The sequence below is a fragment of the Lactuca virosa genome, chromosome 9 (genome assembly GCF_052849685.1).
Source record: "Lactuca virosa cultivar CGN04683 chromosome 9, Lactuca_virosa_CGN04683_v6, whole genome shotgun sequence".
NCBI lineage: Eukaryota > Viridiplantae > Streptophyta > Magnoliopsida > Asterales > Asteraceae > Lactuca > Lactuca virosa.
The window spans coordinates 9017928-9039692 of NC_136434.1; the positions used below are offsets into that span (position 1 = coordinate 9017928).

The window sequence follows — 21765 nt, forward strand, 5'->3', positions numbered from 1 at the left end:
AGAAATCGGGAGGAACAAATCACAGAATAATCAGTATTTCAGATGCGAGAGAGAAGAACAGTTCAAGGAAAATTGAAAACTTACATTTCTTTGCTACTGGAAATCGGAAATCGACAAAGATATTGTAAAATCGGAGTTATTAATCGGAAATCGACTGGAAAAGAAAACAAACTTACCTGATCGGAGATGGAGAAAGAAGATCGCCGGTGTTGCAGCAAGATCGCCGGTGTTGCAGGAACGATCGAACGAGATGCGAGAGAGAAGAAAGTGGGTGAGCGGAGAGAACGAGAGAGTAATGAGGGAACATATTGTCTGTGAATTGATTAGGGTAGATGGGGTTATAAATGTAATTTAATGTTTTTAGCTGGTGAAAAGTTAGGAAAAGTCACCATTCCGTGACTTTTCAAAAAGACTGAATTTACTCTATAGGAAAAGTTGATTAAAAAGTCATTTTCATTTTACCCAATACTTTTTCTAAAAGATAAAGTCAAAAGTCAAGTCAGTTTAAAAGTCAATACAAACACCCTCTAAAATGATAAACAAAGTTGGACGAGTGTTTTCTGAAAATTTTTAAACATACGAGTGTTTTCTGAAAAGGAAAAAGAAAAAGACGGTTGAAAATGTACTAAAAAATTCTACATAAATAATTATTCATTAAGTCCTTTGAAGGTTGGTGATGGAGTTCAGATAACCAAGAAGTCGTTTTGTCTCCTGTAAGTTACAGGCAATTCAATAGCTATATTCTCGTTGTTTAATCGCACAAGTGATGCTTCAAGGCTGTTTAATTAGAGTTTGATTCTTCTTGATGCTTATGTAATTTGTTGTGGTATTTATCCCGTAATTCACTAATGTGGGGGTTCCGATTGCTAAATCGGTGTTTTCCTTTTAGTTTTTATAGATTGTTATCATTGAATATATCCAGCGATTAAAGGTGTGTTGTTTTGTATTCGAGAATTTGTTGATTTGACAGTTGCTAAACTGCTTTTAGTTCTGATAAACAAGTCAACAGCCACCAAATGGTAGTCTGTTATGGTATTGTTTAAGATTCTATATAGAATGATTAATCACCGAAAATCAACTTGTTTATCGAATGAATAACTGAAAATTTAGTTCGAAGGTGTGCCGATTCCTATATTACAGTTGTATTTCTTAGTGAGGCAGGTGTTCATCAGAGTCCCTCGGTGGAACCACAAATAGTTTGACTTTTGATATTAAAGACTAAAAGCTGAATGCTACGTGTTCATGAAATTTGTAGAAAATTGAAATCTAGATCAAAATTTACAAGCAGCAATAAAAGTACAAAGGTGTTTGCTCCCAATTTCCAACAAATCCATATCAAATTTAATTCTAGAACGGGTATCCTGGAATTAGGATATGATATGGTATTCTTGTTTGCAGGAGATGCAAGTTGAAAATTGTGGATGATATGAAGGAGCATAGTGTAATGCTTTATGCTATTCCAAGACTCCAATCATTTATAAAGTGTTTCTGTTAAAATGTACTTTAGGGCTTGGAATACTGCTATAGGTGACATGGGATATGCTCTGAGTAGATTGGAGATTGACCCTGACTTTTCAGACAGCGAGTCATCTCCTGTTGGAGATGATAATGACACTCCTCAACCTTCATCAGAGAACAATTTGGAGCATGAAGTTGCTCAGCTTACAAAGCTGAGATCAGCACCCCATAAAAGGTTGAAACAAGTTCTTCCACGGAGGCCTGAATTTCCAGTTTCTCCAGTGAAGATGTTAGCTGGTAGAGAAGGGAATTACTCTGGTAGAGGGAGGTTCACTGCAGCCGATCGCTGTCATCTTCTAAATAAATACTTGCCTGTTAAAGGTCCTTCTATAGTTGACCAGTTGACCACCCGGGCTTATGTCTCACAGTTTTCAGACGATGGTTCCCTTTTTGTTGCTGCATTTCAGGTATTCTTGTTTGTTTCAAGTTATGACAAATCAAAATATGAATTTTCTTGCCTCACTAAAGTTTTTAAGGTCTTTTATCCTTTGCTGGAAAACAATACTCCTGCTCAAGTATTTGGATTTCAAGTGAAAACATTTGTCCTCGAGTTTTTACTCTAAATAAAAGTTATGCTTTGTAATAGGGAAGCCACATTAAAATATATAATGCTGAAAAGGGGTGGAAACTTCAGAAGAATGTCCATGCCAAAAGCTTGCGGTGGACGATTACTGATACATCTCTTTCACCAGATAAGCGTTTCCTGGTGATTTTTTTTTTTTTTTTTTTTTTTAAAGTGATCCGCCTAAAATGATTTAACATTTGACAGATCTAGAAAATCCATCTGTTCTTGTTCATTAGTTTGTATTAGTTATTAAGATATACGTGCTGTTATTGCTACTTGTAGGTTTATGCCACTATGTCTCCTATTGTCAACATAGTTAATATTGGATCTGCTGCAACAGAGTCTCATGCAAACATCACGGTATAAACTACATCTATCTTGTGACTAGTACTATGTGTGTTTTGCAGGCATGATCATAATAGTAAAAGAAGTTCGTGCTTTTTATTTAATCAAGACTATCATTCAAGTCTTCTTATGGTTGTGATCAAGGGCATATCAAGAAAAAAAAAACTTGTCCCACATAGCTATCAAAGCGTTATATATGGGGATATGCTAAAACTTGAGTAAAGTTCAAAGAAGACTATCGAAAGGAGGGCTTGGATAGTTAATTACTCATTTTAATTAAAATTGTGATAAACTACAATTTATATTGTAATATAACCACTGTTTTCTATACTTATAAACAAGTATTTTCCTTATCATTTACACATTCATTCTTCTCTTCTCTTCTCTTCAATATACTAAACAAAGAAGAATACTGCCCTTTTCTACGATTGGTTTTCTAATGTAATGTCTTGTACATGCTATCAAGTATCAAATAGTTTGGTTTTGGTATGCTGTATATACCACCACCTGATTCATTTAGTTTTCCAGAGCAAAAACATTGGAAGTTAATCTGATTATTACTACTACTAAGCTTTTATTGAAAATTTGTTTGACAATGATAAATTGCAGGAGATCCATGAAGCGCTAGAATTTTCTGGTGATGATGAAGGGGGATATTCGTTTGGAATTTTTTCAGTGAAATTTTCTAATGATGGCAGAGAACTTGTAGCTGGAAGCAGTGATGATTCAATCTATGTTTATGATGTTGAAGCAAACAGACTTTCCCTTCGAATTCAAGCACATACGGTAATAGTAATACTCTTTTTTAGCAAAATTTTGATTCTACAATCAGGTTGTTGTTTCAGAGTGCTTATGTTTTTTGACTCAAGTGAATGTGTCTATTTCTTTTAAACATCGTTGACCCATTTTTCTTTTGTAATCTCTCTTTTTTATTTATTATGTATTAAAACCTAAATACTTTCACGTTCACATGGTATGAATTGTATAGATTATTAGAGTAACATATGTTGTTACATGATGCAGTCAGATGTAAACAGCGTGTGCTTTGCCGATGAAGCCAGCCATCTAATATATTCTGGGAGTGACGATAATCTGTGTAAGGTAATTAATAAGAAACAGTTGTTTGTAGTTAGAAATCCTTTTTATAATAAATGGATGGGGATATTAGAGGGATTTATTTATATACAGGTTTGGGACAGAAGATGCTTCAGATCAAAAGGAAAACCTGCTGGAATCCTGATGGGGCATCTGGAAGGAATTACATTTCTCGACAGCCGTGGAGATGGTCGTTATTTCATTTCAAATGGAAAGGATCAGACTATCAAGCTTTGGGATATCAGAAAAATGTCCTCTAATGCCACTCGGTATGCTAAATTAAATGTCCTTCCTTCCTTTATTTATTTATAAATTATAATTATAATTATATATAATAAAAGTATTTTAAAATTGATTTCAGGAGTCCAGGGTTCAGAAACTATGAATGGGATTACAGATGGATGGACTACCCACTTCGGGCAAGAGATGTGAAGCATCCATCTGATCAGTCTGTTTCCACATATAAAGGTCATTCCGTGTTGCGGACACTAATACGCTGCTATTTTTCACCAGAATATAGGTAACAACTACAGTTGCTTTATCTTTCCTGTAAAGATCAAATGTTTTTTATTAACTACTTGTCATTCATTGTTTTATATAAAATTTGCAGCACTGGCCACAAGTATATATATACCGGATCACATGACTCCTGTGTTTATATATATGATTTGGTAAGTTTTTTTTTTTTTTTTTTTTTTTTTTTTACAAAATTATAAGTTAACAGGATAAATAAATATAAACCAACAGGTGAGTGGAGCTCAAGTTGCGAGACTTGTGCACCATAAGTCAACGGTGAGAGACTGCAGTTGGCATCCTCATTACCCAATGCTTGTTAGTTCTTCATTTGATGGAGATATTGCAAAGTGGGACTTCCCTGCTCCTGGTAATGGAGACAACCCGCTTCCTGTTAACAATAGGCGACCCCGAAGACGACATTTTGATTGAAAATAAAATAAACGGATTTCATGGAAATCATTTGTTGTTCATTTGCTTTTTACACAAAAGGATTGTATATACAAGAATATAGATAATAAATTCTTTCTTTCATCGGTATAGTTGAATATTTGTATATGTAATATATTTTTATTCCAAATGTTGCTACTTTGCACATATGGCTCAGTCTTTTGTCTGTGGTGTGTTCTTCTACTTTGCACATATTTTCGACGCCAGTTTCGACCAGTTTGATTCATTTGACCATTTTCAAGTTTAAAAAATAACTTATTATTAGTATTATTTTTTACTTATCTGACCATTTTCAACCTCAATAAATTTACACATGCACGCCATGAATTATAGAACCCTTTAACATGCACGCGTTAAATAAATGATATACTAACGTGACAACACAAATGTAACATCTTTAATTCCAAGTAATGATAATCTGTACAATAAGTTTGTATACCACTTCAAATCTTTTTGAGCAAATGGTGTTTTTTCCCTAAGATTCAACCGTTTGAGGCCTCCAACATTTTTAAACATTTATTCATGTTCTCAGGAGATATAAGTCGTACATTAAGCGCAGTTAACATCTCCACATGCTCTACAACTTTATATAGAAAGTTCCACTAAAACAAATATACTTTGATTTTGGCACTCAACAGTCGACACATTTTACACAGTTTAGTTACAGATTTGGTCTCTCACACACATTTTACACATTGGATCATAATATATCAGATATCACTCTTGCTCCTCTTAGGTGGGCAAGAGTTTGATCAGTTAATTAATAAATTAGTACCGGGCCTCTCATTCAGCTAAATTTTGTTAAAATTTTCAAGGATAAAATCTTTCAACAGAGTTTTATAAAAACTATTGATTATGAATATTTTAAAAGCAAAAGTTATTCTATGTATATAATTGTAGTAAGAGGCCCACTATAGCATACACATTGACAGAATGACATTGGTGCAAACTGCAAAATCGTAGTGAGCCCCACGACATGCTTGGCTTGCATTGCAGGTTTAAAGCTGAAAAGGAAACTAAGGCTGATGTAACGAGAAAAATTATTAGCCTTAAAATTCCATACATGATACATGCCTATTCTTCTAGTTCTAGGGCAATTTGAGCGATTGGTCCCTAACTTACTTTTTTAACTCGGAAGGTCCTACTGTTTGTTTTTGTTATGCGTTTGGTCCCTGACTTATCTAAAAAGACTATGTTGCCTTTGATTTATTTATTTATTTAAATAAACACACTCCCAACCCCACCCTCATCACCTTACCTTACTTACCCCACAATTTTTCCCTATTGAAATAATAGTTTTTTCAGGTAAGACAAGGACCAAACGCGTTACAAAAACAAACAGTAGGGACCAAGTGCGTAACAAAAACAAATAGTAGGGACCTTCCGAGTTAAAAAAATAAGTTAGGGACCAAACGCGCAAATAACCCAAAACCATAGGGACCAGTCGTGTAATTTACTCTTTTTATTGAGAAATTAAATACCCTTTTACTTTCTTCTTAATGATTTCATCAGGGAAGTTGGGCTAATCGATCCTAAAATGGGAGGATTCCGCTTCACGTGCTTCCGAGACAATGATTTGAAGCTTAGTAAGCTGGATCGATTTCTTTTTTGCCCCGACTTCCTTGACATCTCCCCCACAGCCACTGTCACTGCCCTCCCCCGGGAATTATCAGATCATTGTCCGATCCTATTATCCAGTTCCATACCTGATTTTGGTCCACCACTATTCCGACTTTTCAACTCATGGTTGTTGCGAGACGGATTTGAGAAAGCTTTTATCTCTTGTTGGAACAACTTCATGGGGTACGGAACACCCGACCAATACCTTCTAGCCAAATTGAAATTTGTTAAGAAAGGATTAAAGGAATAGAGAGTTGGTGACCATCCCAAAGAGGAACTGGAATTACGTAAACATAAGGAGGTGATGGAAAAATTAGACCGTGTGGCCGAGACACGAACATTAACTATTGTGGAACAAGAAAAAAGGCGAGATAGTCTCAAGATGGTATCTGAGCAGGAGAAATACAAGGTACTGGATATTAAACAGAAATCCAGGATCAAGTGGGCGGTGGATGGTGATGAAAACATGAGGTTCTTTCATGGCTATGTTAATAATAATAATCGAAAAACCCGGATTGAGGGACTTATGATCAATGGTAATTGGTGCACTGATCCGGGGGCAATTAAAGCAGAATCTTTTCAGATTTTTTGCTGATAAATTTAAGGAGAAATGGCCTTCTAGACCCAAGCTGGTGAGCAGTCACTTTAAACGCATTCTACCGACAGATAATATAATACTCGAGGCCCCGTTTACCCTGGAGGAAATCAAAGAAGCAGTATGGGCGTGTGGCAGTGAGAAGGCCCCGGGGCCCGACGGGTTCTCGTTTAAATTCTTTAAAAAATATTGGGATGTGCTACTCGGGGACATTGCTGCGGTGGTGAAACATTTTGAGAAATACGGGAAAATTGACAATGCCTGCAACTCGTCATTCATCTCTTTAATTCCCAAAGTTAAAGACCCCATTGTGCTAAGTGACTTTCGTCCCATCAGCCTCATCGGCTCGATATACAAGATCATTGCGAAAATACTTGCACACCTAATCAAGAAGGTATTGGGATCTTGCATTGACGAGGTACAATCTGCCTATGTGGAGGGAAGGAGTATACTAGATGGTTCTCTAGTAGTTAATGAGATTTGTTCGTGGGCAAAAACTGTAAAAAAGAAGGTACTATTATTCAAAGTCGACTTCAACAAAGCATTCGACGCTATAAACTGGGAATTTTTATGTAACATACACGTTCAATTATCGTGTTTTGTAATTTAAAAGTGAATAATATTATGAAATATTATGTGAATTTAAGCTTTGAGTTCTAACAGATAGTTTTTACTAGAATTGAAGTAAAACTATGTTTAGAATCATTCACAAAGTATTGGAAGTCTTATGAGATTCCAATCAAATATCAGCTATTGAAATTAACGAAAATATAAAGTTTAAAATAAGTAAAATTATATTATTGAAAGTTGTAAAGAATCTCGTTAGAAATATTTAGGCGAAAACCTCATCGAAATCCGAGTTATAACAAAGAAGTTATGACTATTTGAAGTTTCGAGACAAAACCGGCACGACGCCGTATGACATAAAAATGAGTTTTCGATAAACTACTTTTTAGCCTTTATGATCTAAATGAAAGTCGTAGTATTCATAAAACCGAGAAATTTCATAAAAAGAACGTTCAAATCTGACTTCGTATTAGGAAGTTATGATTTTTTTAAGTTTCGGTATAGCAGTATACAGCTAAAAAATCGAAATAAAGATCGAGTGATTTTTAGCCGACACAACCTAAACGAGAATCGAAGATCTCGTTAATAGTAGTACAACGGTAAAAAGACAGACAAAATCAGATGTCAGATGAAGAAGTTATGAATTTTTAACGGACGTGTCCTATCCCGGCCCGTTAAAAATATAACTTTAAAAATAAAATCAAATTTAGCCGACGGAGTCTAAATGAAAGTTGTAGAATATCATCTCACCTACGCGTGGATATAAAGAACGTCAAAAACGGAGCTCGTATGCAAAAGATATGGATTTTATAAGTTTGATAAATCAAAGTACGTCCAGCGTACATGAGTACGCCCAACGTACTCGTGTAAGAGATTCGGAGTCCGTCACCCTCCCTATTCCTTCGCAAGAGTGCCACGTGTCGTAGGCTTGACGCGTCTAATCTCATCCACCTCGTACGTCCAGCGTAGTAGACCGCCTCGCTGTACGCCCAGAGTACCGGAGATTTACGCCCAGCGTAATGCGAACTCTCGGTCCCCTATAAATAGCAACCGAAGGCTTCCGGATTTTGGTTACGAAATTTACTCTTTTACACCCCCAAATCTCTCTAAAATTACCCTAACACCCCCCTCCCCCCCGAAGCCTTGGAAACATCCCCGACACCCGAAGCAAGTCCCGACGCTCCGAAAGCCCGAGAAAATAATGTTTTCAAGTTGAAACTTTGCCCGCGCAAAGCCCGATTTTCAACTAAAATCCCCGGTTTCATAAAAGAAAGTCGTTTTTAAAGGCGAAGTGCTGCCCAAATTATTATTTATATATTCGGTTATTTCACGGTGAGTTCAATATAGGGAAAATTGTATGTTATGTGTTATATGTTCAATGTGCTTTCCCATGTTATTATGATAATGAACTATACCTTTGACCACGAAGTGTATGACATAAGCATCACTTGGGTACTGGTATGTAGCCTTTGGCCATAAAGTGTATGACATAAGCATCACTTTGGCATTAGCAGAATGCTAAGATAGGGCTGAAAGCCTGTGTATTCTAGCAAAATGATATTCCTTGTCCCTCTTTGCTTCTGTCATATTGATATGTATATGTCATAATGTTATATTGTAACTGTTATTGAACTCACTAAGCGTCACCCGCTTATCCCTCTCAGTGTTTAATTATTGCAGGTGATAAGCATGCAGTATAGTTTTATACTGGTAGAAGATGTAGAATATATAATATTATAGCTTTTGTATTTGGTGTATAAATTCCTGGGAAATTATGTAATATATATAAAACTTTGTAAAAGTCTTAATAGTCGGTTTGTATCCAGTCTTTTGTAATAATACCATATATGTAAAATACGTTTATAAATATACATGTAGCATGTTTTGGAGTAATAATATTGTAAAGTTTAGAAAGGGGTTCTTTCATTTTAAACTCAAACATGCAATCAATGGGGTTTGGAGTCAAGTGGCGGAAGTGGATCAACGGCTGTTTGGCATCAGCCAAATCTTCGGTTCTCATCAATGGATGTCCAACTGAGGAATTTTGTATCTCCAAGGGAGTAAGACAAGGCGATCCATTATCGCCATTCCTTTTTATAATAGCCATGGAGGGGTTGAGTGTGGCGATGAGAGCGGCCTGCGAAAGAGGGGTCTTCCAGGGACTGCAAATCCCTAATGGGGGACCAGTAATATCGCACCTACTATATGCAGATGATGTACTATTTGTGACATCCCCAAATTTCACGGCCAGAAAAGACCGATTTTGTTTATGCTTTATTTGAAAATCAGAGTACTTTTTTTTTTTTTAATAAAAATGTTGCAGAATTTGTTCCAAGAAAAACATGATAAGTATATTATCAAAGCATTTCCGAAGAAATGTATTTTGTTCATATTAAAACTTTGGGATGTCATCATCAATACTGAAACATAAGCATAAACAGACCTTACATTTATTTACACTAGTGATCTACATCTCCTTTAAATCTCTCAGTGTAAAGTAGTTTCGTATCGACACCTGTGATACAAATAAACTTGAGTGGGTCAGGTTGGGAAACGTGGTGAGTACATAGGGTTTTCAACCCACAATAATATAATTATTATATTTAATCATCAAACAATCAACCCAATTACCCATCCCCATTATCTTCTTTAATCTTAAGGATCTACCCTAAGAATCATCTATCCTTCATTCCTAAGGAATATGCACGAAGTCCATCGCTGCCCGAGGTTTATACTACAAGCACTAACGAACGTCGATCCCCACGTACTGATCCTATACAATGATCTTACAAGATCTAGCTTAAAGGATCGATATGAACAACAAACTGACGAAGCTGCTTCGGAAATTCCCTAGCAGCAAACGAGGATCGATAAAGACATCAAATGAGGGGAATGGAATAAGTTTCACCTCAAACCTTCGTTCGTAACAGAAAGAACCACAAGACAATTAAGTCAGGGGTAGTTATCTAGATAACAATGCTTAGCAGTGGTCCGAATATCGTGAGGTATTTTACCCCGAGACTCACCCTATCCAGCATCGAACTTTGCCTAGCAATGGTCTGAATATCGTGAGGTATTTTACCTACAGACTCACCCTATCCGGCATCGAACTTTGCCTAGCAGTGGTCTGACATCGTGACCGGAAACGTTGACACATGAAGCTCGTCCGATCACTTCATAAAAGAAATGAAGACTCCAAAGCTCTTCAAAATAAAAAGTATAGGGAAAATACTAATAAAGTACTCCCGTACGCTCCCGTACCCCGATACGTAATAGTGTCAAAAAGAAGAACTTTGTACATGATACTTATCGGATGAACACATAGTTCAAAAACACCTAATGAACACTTAGTTCAAAAACACCTAATGAACACTTAGTTCAAAAACACCTAATGAACACTTAGTTCAAAAATACCTACAGGTTACGAGTCTGCTAACGTTCCACTGGACTATCTAGAATAGTCTGTGGTCGTTGTCTATACTCTGCTAGATGACTAAATCATCTTAAACATCGATACCTCTCATCAATTTTTATTTCATCACACATCATCTAATTCATCTACCCATGTTTTACCCCAATATATTTGTAGATATAAAATACATATACAGTTTAAATCATTTAAAACATGTATAATAGTGTTCATCTAACATAGATAACAAGTATACATATAATATGCACACATAGCACGTAATTTATATAAAATACTTCATATCTATATGTAAGATAAAAATAATATACACTCACCTTATTAGCGTGAGTTGACAGAATCTAACTAGAAACGGTCGGCGGTTCGTAATCGTTGGGTTCGGGACGCGGAACGGCTTCAGAAAACGAGAGAGAAAGAAAGTAGAAGGTGTAAGGAATGAAAGGGTCTCGATCGCTATTTATAGGCTGTTCTGGGCCCATTCACGTCGTGAACATGATAGGTTCACGTCGTGAACTTCCATGAGTCATCCCGTAGCTTTAACACGTGTTTTCTAGCCCCGATTAGTGTCCCTGACACGTTTCACGTCGTGAACTTCATATTCACATCGTGACGTTAGGCGGCTAGGGTTTCTGCCACGTGTCATGCCCTCAGACAGCTACATCTTCAGAAGGTCATAACTTTTGCATACGAACTCCGTTTTCGACGTTCTTTATATCCACGTGTAGGTGGAGACGTACTCTACAACTTTCTTTTAGATCACTAGGGCTAAAAAGTACTCTATCATAAACTCACTTTTTATGATTCCCGGTGTCGTGCCGGTTTTGTCGGGAAACTTCGACAGGTCATAACTTCTTCGTTATAACTCGGATTTCGGCGTTCTTTATATCTACGGAAACCTTGTGAAATATACTAAAACTTAGTTAAGATTATTTATTCTAAATAATCATCTATCAAAAAGTCATTTTTTTACGCTTATTGTCTCTAAATTGACTAGCCCGAATCTGCGGGCGTTACAATTATCTCCCCCTTAGGATGATTACGTCCCAGAATCATCAACGAAATAGGGCTTGTATAATGATTCCATACGTTATCTTTCAATCCTAAGTAATAACCGTAATCTATGTTACTTCAAACGAGTATCTAACTCTTGGACTTCTTGACTGCAGGTGGTGCTCAAATCTTGCACCTGCTTTCTATCTTATGTTAAACTCAAAATTATGACCTTCAAGTCACAATCTCGATCCTTACTGGAGACTCCTTCTTCTTCTTAACAAACTTAAGGCAAGTTCTTTTCTTACTACCATGGATCGATGTGTCATATTCTAATGACCTTTCATCGTATGTCGCAACGCTTAGACTCAGGTCTCTTAGAGCCAAATTCCAGAACAGACTATACCTTCCTTTATGTTCTAATGTGATATAATCACATTTTACATGTAGCTTTTCTAGTTATCAACTTCTTTAACAACAAGCGCGATACTATTGATCGCTTTGATTTCAATCTTCTAGCTTAAGTCAGATATTACATCGAACTTGGTTCTCTGAACCACGTAACAAACTCATCGTAGTCGGACTCAATTTGATATGACCACTAGGGTCGGAATAACAATCATCTCATTAGTCATTACCGAAACGATGGTAACGGCATACATGAACAAAAACGAAATCAGTTACTAGCTTCTTGGTAACCTTGTGACTTTCCTTGATCCAAGTGTGAGTCATGTGCTTCCAGTAGTATAGATCTCTACTACTATTCACACCTACTCATACTCGTCCCAAGTATTGTCTCGCAGTCCCCAAGTCCTAAAATCACAAAACAATTTAACACATACGAATACGTCCAATTAATCATAAAAATTTTCCTAGACTCTACTAGGACTTCTTCCATGTGTATCTTCAATCATCAATTCTACTTCAAATCGGTTGGTGATGGAAATTCCAAATGATAGGAATACTTTAGGAATTACACCAATCGTTCTATCATCCCACTAATCAAATGTGTACATTTAGATGTACCGTACTTCTCTAGACGTACTGTTATTTTATCAGACACATTCTGAAGGCAAGATACCACTCTTACGATATCTTCCGATAGGAGTCATTCACTATCGTGAGCCTTCTCATTTCCTCAATTTACTCAGTTCACTATGAGTCTTCACTATGATGTTCTATACACCAAAGCAGACGTTCGGTGTATCGAGACGAGAATATAGATAGAGGAAGGTTTTGACGCATATTCCTCCTTATTACTCCAAAAAGTTACATGCCAGTTCTAATATCGTAATTAAACGTTTAGAATCCTGAGCACATAAAATTTCCAGATCCGGTCGGCAACAGACCATAGATCCGAACAAATAATATCATATATGGCAAACATATAGCATTTAGCACATAAAAACATTTTAGACATCTTTCCTAAAATATACTAGTGCTCGTGTCTAAAATATGGTAGACACTCATCTCACGATCATCACTTAGCATTCTAAGTTTAAGTCTAGAAATCCTACAAATTTCTAGTTCGCTTAAACTAATGCTCTGATACCAACTGTGACATCTCCAAATTTCACGGCCAAAAAATACCGATTTTGTTTATGCTTTATTTGAAAATCAGAGTACTTTTTTTTAATAAAAATGTTGCGGAATTTGTTCCTAGAAAAACATGATAAATATATTATCAAAGCATTTCCGAAGAAATGTATATTGTTCATATTAAAACTTTAGGATGTCATAGTCAATACTGAAACATAAGCATAAACAGACCTTACATTTATTTACACTAGTGATCTACATCTCCTTTAAATCTCTCAGTGTAAAGTAGTTTCGTATCGACACCTGTGATACAAATAAACTTGAGTGGGTCAGGTTGGAAAACATGGTGAGTACATAGGGTTTTCAACCCACAATAATATAATTATTATATTTAATCATCAAACAATCAACCCAATTACCCATCCCCGTTATCTTCTTTAATCTTAAGGATCTACCCTAAGAATCATCTATCCTTCATTCCTAAGGATTATCCTAAGGAATAGGCACGAAGTCCATCGCTGCCCGAGGTTTATACTACAAGCACTAACGAGCGTCGATCCCCACGTACTGATCCTATACAATGATCTTACAAGATCTAGCTTAAAGGATCGATATGAACAACAAACTGACGAAGCTGCTTCATAAATTCCCTAACAACAAACGGGGATCGATAAAGACATCAAATTAGGGGAATGGAATAAGTTTCACCACAAACCTTCGTTCGTAAAAGAAAGAACAACAAGACAATTAAGTCAGGGGTAGTTATCTAGATAACAATGCCTAGCAGTGGTACGAATATCGTGAGGTATTTTACCCCGAGACACACCCTATCCAGCATCGAACTTTGCCTAGCAGTGGTCTGAATATCGTGAGGTATTTTACCCCCAGACTCACCCTATCCGGCATCGAACTTTGCCTAGCAGTGGTCTGACATCGTGACCGGAAACGCTAACACATGAAGCTCGTCTGATCACTTTATAAAAGAAACGAAGACTCCAAAGCTCTTCAAAATAAGAAGTATAGGTAAAATACTAATAAAGTACTCCCGTACGCTCCCGTACCCCGATACGTAATAGTGTCAAAAAGAAGAACTTTGTACATGATACTTATCGGATGAACACATAGTTCAAAAACACCTAATGAACACTTAGTTCAAAAATACCTAATGAACACTTAGTTCAAAAACACCTAATGAACACTTAGTTCAAAAATACCTACAGGTTACGAGTCTGCTAACGTTCCACTGGACTATCTAGAATAGTCTGTGGCCGTTGTCTATACTCTGCTAGATGACTAAATCATCTTAAACATCGATACCTCTCATCAATTTTTATTTCATCACACATCATCTAATTCATCTACCCATGTTTTACCCCAACATATTTGTAGATATAAAATACATATACAGTTTAAATCATTTAAAACATGTATAATAGTGTTCATCTAACATAGATAACAAGTATACAGATAATATGCACACATAGCACGTAATTTATATAAAATACTTCATATCTATGTGTAAGATAAAAATAATATGCACTCACCTTATTAGCGTGAGTTGACAGAATCTAACTAGAAACGGTCGGCGGTTCGTAATCGTCGGGCTCGGGACGCGGAACGGCTTCAGAAAACGAGAGAGAAAGAAAGTAGAAGGTGTAAGGAATGAAAGGGTCTCGATCGCTATTTATAGGCTGTTCTGGACCCATTCACGTCGTGAACATGATAGGTTCACGTCGTGAACTTCCATGAGTCATCCTGTAGCTTTAACACGTGTTTTCTAGCCCCGATTAGTGTCCCTGACACGTTTCACGTCGTGAACTTCATATTCACATCGTGACTTAAGGCGGCTAGGGTTTCTGCCACGTGTCATGCCCTCAGACAGCTACATCTTCGGAAGGTCATAACTTTTGCATACGAACTCCGTTTTCGACGTTCTTTATATCCACGCGTAGGTGGAGACGTACTCTACAACTTTCTTTTAGATCACTAGGGCTAAAAAGTACTCTATCATAAACTCGCTTTTTATGATTCCCGGTGTCGTGTCGGTTTTGTCGGAAAACTTCGACAGGTCATAACTTCTTCGTTATAACTCGGATTTCGGCGTTCTTTATATCTACGGAAACCTTGTGACATATACTAAAACTTAGTTAAGATTATTTATTCTAAATAATCATATATCAAAAAGTCATTTTTTTACGCTTATCGTCTCTAAATTGACTAGCCCGAATCTGCGGGCGTTACACTATTCCTTGGTGAGTGGTCCGAACACAATATCAAAAATCTCGCTAGGATTCTCCACTGTTTTCATGTATCCGCAGGCCTTAGGGTTAACTTCAACAAGTCTAGGGTATTTGGGGTGAGGGTAAGCACGCAGGAAGTTACAAGATATGCCAGACCTTTAGGATGCGAACCGGCCAAACTACCATTCAATTATCTGGGGGTCTCGGTTGGGGCAAACATGAAGCGTATTACAACCTGAAAACCGGTAATTGAAAGATTTCAAAATAAGCTTTCAAATTGGAAGTCTAAAACACTCTCATTTGGAGGTCGTTTAACCCTGGTGCAATCGGTTCTTGGGAACATGCCGACCTACTTCCTGTCACTATTCGTGGCGCCTCAGGGGTGATCGACAAACTAGAATGTATCCGAAAGAAGTTTTATGGGGGAGTTCGGAGGGTACTAGAAAGATCCATTGGGCCTCTTGGGATATGGTCACTGCATCCAAAGAAGCTGGCGGGCTTGGAATAGGCACAATTAATTCCATTAATGTGTCTCTTATAGTGAAGTGGTGGTGGAGGCTAAGAGTTGGTCCTTCAACAACTTGGGCAACTGCAATCATAGGTTTACATGATCTTAATTCGAAACCGGATAGTTACTATGCTAATAATAAACTACCTGGAGTCTGGAAGAACATAGCAGGGTAAGCAAAGTATTGTTGAAAAAAGAAATTGCAATTGATCGGATATTGAAGAAACAACCAAGTGGATCTGGAAACTCGTGGACCTGCGGTCTCGCTTCTGATGGGAGTTTTACTGTCAAAGCTCTTCGAAAAGTCTGGGAATCCTGCTCTACTATCTCTATCGGGAGCTTTGAATGGACTGCTGATATCCCCATTAAGGTAGTGTGTTTTGTATGGAAAGCGCGTATGGGTAAGATTCCTACAGCTTTGGCTCTATCCAAGCGAGGAGTAAATCTGGAAAATATTCTCTGCAGTCTTTGTGGGGACATACAGGAATGCGCGGATCATGCTCTGGTTCGCTGTCAATATGCCAGAACTGTGTGGGACTGGACATTCAAATGGTGTGGGATTCCAACACCCACTCTCCTATCGGTGTGTGACGTACTAGACTACGCAACCAAATGGTTCGATTGCCCACTAAGGAGGAAATTGCTACTCGGGATCTGCTATGGATCCCTCTGGAATATTTGGAAAGCACAAAATAACAGAGTTTTTAAAAAGCAGCGGTTGCCCTCCACCAAATGTGTAGATATCATACAGTCCACTACGTTTCTTTGGATCAAAAATAGGAGGAAAAACTCAAGCTTGGAGTGGCAAGATTGGTGCAGGAGTCCATTCATTTGTCTGTAGTTCTTGTTATTTGGTGGCTTGTTATCTGTTTTTTTGTTTTATGTTTTGATTTTTCCTCTGTAAACTCGCATTGCGGCCTCTAGTCTCTTGCTAGAGGTTTGCCTATTTATATATCTATTTGTCGGTTCAAAAAAAAATCTTCATACCTATTTGAAATGACGACAATTGTTCAAAAATATAATTTCTCTTTTTTATTTTATGGCTTTTAATTGTTTATCAATCCTGATGCACAAAAAATACCAATAAATGTACTTTCAATTATTTATGGGTATTTGGGGAAAAACTCAACATCTAATCTAAATGAAGAAAAGAAACTTACCACGTATATGAATATTTTGGGAAATTGTCAGAAAAGTCCCAATATTTTCAGGAAAGTTACACTTTAGTCCCAAGATTTTTTTTTGAACATAAAAGTCCCGATTTTTTGTAAAAACATGATAATATGTCATTTCTTGTTAAAAGAAAAAAAAAGATTTTTTTGTAAACTTGAGCCAAAATGAAATAATCGGGACTTTTATGTTCAAAAAAAAAAATCTTGGGACTAAAATATAACTTTCCTGAAAATATTATGATTTTTCTGACAATTTCCCTGAATATTTTTATGAAAAATTAAATATTCTCTTACATTTTGTTCCTACTTATCTTCATACTCTTATAAATTAATGACATGTAGAATCCACTAATTCTCTTTTTTAATCTTCTTTCTTGATTTTGACATTTGTCTTAATCTAATGAATATGAAGGTTAGTAGGAACAAAAGATACAAGGATATTTGATTTTTTTTTTATAGACCAATCTTGTAACGTACGTACACACATGACAAAATAATAGATAGACGATTGACCTACGCAAGTCTAATTTTAGCTTGAAAACAAACCATACAAATGAATAAAAAATTGATTGATTTGTTCGAGTTTTATTATATGTCAAAGGACATTATAAAATTACAAAAAAAATTATGATGTGTTTTGAGTTTTACAGAAGTAGTAATAATAAATTAAATAAATAAAACTAAGCAATTAATTATACCATGAACACTATTGAAATATTGGTCTAAAAACTAAAAAATGTAAGAATAGAATCATACAAACAAGAAAAAGCCAACGAAACAAAAACCATGCCTATTGCCAACTGCTCCCAATAAACCCCATACGATCCAAAAGCTGTAGATTCGATTTTATTACCTAATAATATTGACTTTTTTTTAAAGATTTATTATAAGAAAGATTTTGGCGACATTTAATGCGCAATTTAATTGGACAAAGAAAAAAAAAAGGATTAAATGAAACAAATAAAAATTTATTTTTGTTGATTTGTTTGTTTTGTAAATCTTACTTTTATTTGTTTTTATTAGAATATTGCTTTTCGAAAGAACAATTTATGTAATTTAAATACAAAATAATTTGTATTGCTATGATTAATAAACATTTTCAAAATACAATGTTCTAAAAATAAAAATATTATATTAGTAACTGTTACATTTAGTTTAAAAAAGTAATAATTTTTTTTCTGTTTATTAATATATTTTTTATAATTAATCAGACAATCTTAAGAATGATGTGTTTTTTAAAAATGTTTATTTTCAGAACTTTTGAGTATTTATGTGCCATTTAAGAATGGTATTTGAAGTTTGAACACATGAGTATCTATAATAGGATAGTTTTTTATTGAATTTTTTCATAAAAAAGTTTTAAATGGAAAAGCTTAAAAATAAAAATAAAAAATAAAATAAAATAAAAACTTAATAGAAGAGCTTTTTCAAATTGATTTTTATGAATTGTTTAAATAAATTGTAAATTTTCAGTTCTTTGAAAACACATATTATTGAAAAAATTCATGTTAAGAGTTTCTAAAATTTTCATATTTCAAGCTCTTGAAAAAATGCTTTTATTATGTAACTATAAGACCGTCTCAAATAAGAGGTTTTTAGAAAAATGAAAAATATTAATAATCAATTCAATCATTATATTTTATTAAATGTTTTTCTTTGTTAATAATTAAAATGTTTCATTTTCATTGAACATCAACCACTATAGTTTCATTTTTGGTAGTACTCAAATCAAAATGACATTTTCATTATACATTAACCACTATAGTATAAAATATTGATAAAACTAAGTTTTTTTCGTGGTTAACTATGTACTTAATCACAGACCACAATCTACAATCAGCGGTGAAAACAAACACATAACCAAGAACCGTTGAAAGTAACATTAAACATTAAGGTCCGAATTCCGAAACCATCAACAATCACTATAAAAAACTTGTATGTATTCATTTAAATACTAATATTTTTACACATCTATTTAACCAGTCTCGTATCCAAAATATGTATGCTCAAAACATCATTTTGTTATATAACTTTAATACAATCATGTATTATCGCAAAGAAGACATAAATTGTAAATAAGTTATAAACGGAATCCGTATTTCAAAAACCGACGTATATTTATATCTGAAAATTTTCGAAATATGGATTTTATTTGCAACTTATTTAAAATTTATATTTTCATGGCAAAAGCGATACATTATTATATTGCAAAACGATGAAATAACTTGAATATATATATATATATATATATATATATATATATATATATATATATATATATATATATATATATATATATATATATATATATATATATATAATAAACTTTTATAATTCCCCTTTAAAAAAAATCAATTAAATTGGATGTAAAAACAAATGAATAAAAAAATATTTTTAGTTTAATAATAGTTTATTTTATACGAGATTGATTAGAAGTAGAGTATAGGATCAATTTCCAGTTTTACCCTTTCCATTCCATGCATTGTGATGTGGGTCGGGTCTTCTGCGTACCGGCTTCGATCGGGCACGGCGTCTGAACCGGCGGCACCATGCAGTTGTACTGTAAACAAACTGAACTGCTCAGTGGAATCGCCGCCATCGGATTGATCGGCACCCCCGTCAAAAAGTTATGCTGCAGGTACAACAACTGTACGTTTCCGGCCATTAACCGGTCCATCAAAGTCGTCGGAACAGAACCAGTGAACCGGTTGTTGTTGAGGTAAAGATTCTGAACTGTTGAGAACAGTGGAGACACTTGTCCGTACAACATGTTGTGGCTAAGATCAACGGTTGGGATTGCAACCTCATTGAATGGCTGGACCGGACCGGAAAAAAGGTTTCTCTCGAGTTGGAGGTTGGTTATCGGGAAACTGAAAACGCAACTGGGGATTTGACCGGTGAACCGGTTGAGGCTTAAATCTAGGAAGTTCAACCGGTTTAGTTGGGGTAATAAAAGGTCAACCGGACCGGAGAAACTGTTCCAGGAGAGAGAAAGGTATTCTAACGAAGAAGGGAGTGAACCGGGAGGTATCGAACCGGAGAGGTTGTTGTGTTTAAGGTCTAACCGGGTTAGAGTCTGAGAAACAAACGAAGGTATTGAACCGGACAGATGGTTGTGACAGAGAACGACATTAGCTAATGCTGGTAAACTTCCGATGGCCCAAGGAACACTTCCGGTGAGCTGATTGTAACTGAGATCAAGTGTTCGTAGCCCTTGAAGTTCACCCAAAGTCGCCGGTATTTCACCGGAGATAAAGTTCCGACTAATGCCTAAAAACCGGAGCTTCTTCAACTCTGACAATGTTGCCGGCAGTTTACCCATGACACGACCGGGAACAACGGTAAATTCAGCGAGATTCGTCAACTTCCCGATAGCCGGATCAAGACGGCCGGAGAGACCTGGGGCACCGGCGCGTGGATCTCCGAGGTTTAAAGCAACAACTCTGTCACCGTCGCAGAAAACGCCGGCAAAGTTGCAAGGATCGGATGTGAAATCCCATGAAGAAAAGAAATTAGAACCAGGCATGTCTTCAAGTGATTTTCTAATCGATTGTAAGGCTAAAAAATCAACAGGTTCCAAAATTGCAAAAGAAAATCGAATTTCATGAACAATAATCAACAAGTTAATCATAACCAACACCAACATTGTGTTCTTCATGATAAAAAATAAATGAATACAAAAAAAAATCACCTAGAAATAAACTAAGATCAACAGCCAACAGCACAGCCCAGATAAAAACAAAAAGGTTGCAATCAAAAATACAAACTCAGAAAAGAAAAACAACACACACCGAAAACAAACACAGAAAAAAACAACAAAGTTCTAAATTAAGAACACAAACCCAAAAATAGAATGAGATTAGGAACACAATATTAGAATCACAAAACTGGGCATAAGAAAGAATATACAATCGATTAGATCAAACCAGCAAAATTAAAAGAGGAAGAGGGAAGATGATACTCGAAGTGTACTTGTTTGAGAATATGGAAGAGAGCCTAATGGCGATTTCTATAGAGTGAGTAAGATGATGGTAGTGAAAGAAGTGATGATACCTGAAAAGCTGGTTTATGTGTGTATGTGTGTCTGCTCTACGGTGGAAATCATTAATTAATTTATTAATTAAAAATAATTTTTTGTTTATATTTGGGTAGGCTTGGGAAACTACCAACGGTTGTCCGAGCCTACGTGGGAGGTTCGGCTGTCAGGTGAGATGCCGTTTGTGTTTTTTTTTTTTGCCTCGTCATATTGGTTGAAGCTGTCAGTCACACACGTTGTAATCATCCGTATTCCATTGTATTTTACCACTTGTTTTAGATTTTACTTTTTACTTAATCAAACATATACATACACGTTAATCGTATATAAACAATTTTTTTATAAATAGATTCAGCAGATAAAATCTTATCCACCAAGAAAATATTACGTTTTTTTTTTTGGTAAAAAGTTCTAATCCTACTTCAGTTGTTTCTCTTTGGTAATAATTATTTAATAACTTAATATTAAAACCTTTAGTACATATCTACATGTTTATTAATTTTAATTGTTAAGAGATATAATAAGTCAAACATTTTCAATATCCATCTACTATAATAAATGTCAGTAACTTTTTATAATAGAATA

General features: G+C 35.6%; 3 protein-coding genes across 8 annotated transcripts in view; 1 reads left to right on the plus strand and 2 right to left on the minus strand.

Moving 5' to 3' along the window:
- The window catches only part of LOC145137752 (uncharacterized), a 41852-nt gene extending 41529 nt beyond the window's left edge, over positions 1-323 (minus strand). For all 3 annotated transcript variants that reach the window (XR_013721206.1, XR_013721205.1, XM_079071892.1), the window contains exon 1: positions 177-323. The gene's annotated coding sequence lies outside the window, so the exon portion shown is untranslated. The remainder of the gene's footprint in view (positions 1-176) is intronic.
- A 245-nt stretch (positions 324-568) lies between these two features.
- LOC145137843 (transducin family protein / WD-40 repeat family protein) lies at positions 569-4633 on the plus strand. 4 transcript variants are annotated; one of them, XM_079071978.1, is made up of 11 exons: positions 578-713; positions 1154-1304; positions 1399-1925; positions 2105-2224; positions 2366-2443; positions 3038-3214; positions 3452-3529; positions 3617-3792; positions 3885-4043; positions 4134-4194; positions 4271-4633. In XM_079071978.1, exons 3-11 carry the CDS (start codon positions 1497-1499, stop codon positions 4466-4468), a joined length of 1476 nt encoding a protein of 491 aa, XP_078928104.1. In that variant the 5' UTR covers positions 578-713; positions 1154-1304; positions 1399-1496; the 3' UTR covers positions 4469-4633. The 4 variants fall into 4 exon arrangements, with proteins under 4 accessions (XP_078928105.1, XP_078928104.1, XP_078928106.1 ...); XM_079071979.1 differs by lacking the exon at positions 1154-1304 and having other exon boundaries at positions 569-713; XM_079071980.1 differs by lacking the exon at positions 1154-1304 and having other exon boundaries at positions 579-713; positions 1508-1925.
- Positions 4634-19525: 14892 nt separating this feature from the next.
- LOC145141406 (uncharacterized) lies at positions 19526-21202 on the minus strand. Its single transcript, XM_079074702.1, has one exon. It carries the CDS (start codon positions 20800-20802, stop codon positions 19606-19608), a length of 1197 nt encoding a protein of 398 aa, XP_078930828.1. The 5' UTR covers positions 20803-21202; the 3' UTR covers positions 19526-19605.
- Between the last annotated feature and the right edge of the window lie 563 nt (positions 21203-21765).

What these genes read in the sequence shown, in the direction of transcription:
- LOC145137843 (XM_079071979.1), top strand. Translation starts at nt 1,497, where the DNA reads ATGTACTTTAGGGCTTGGAATACTGCTATAGGTGACATGGGATATGCT. An exon ending in TTTTTGTTGCTGCATTTCAG is followed by an intron (nt 1,926 to 2,104) that starts GTATTCTTGTTT and finishes GCTTTGTAATAG; the next exon opens with GGAAGCCACATTAAAATATA. An exon ending in CACCAGATAAGCGTTTCCTG is followed by an intron (nt 2,225 to 2,365) that starts GTGATTTTTTTT and finishes TGCTACTTGTAG; the next exon opens with GTTTATGCCACTATGTCTCC.
- LOC145141406 (XM_079074702.1), bottom strand. Translation starts at nt 20,802, where the DNA reads ATGAAGAACACAATGTTGGTGTTGGTTATGATTAACTTGTTGATTATT.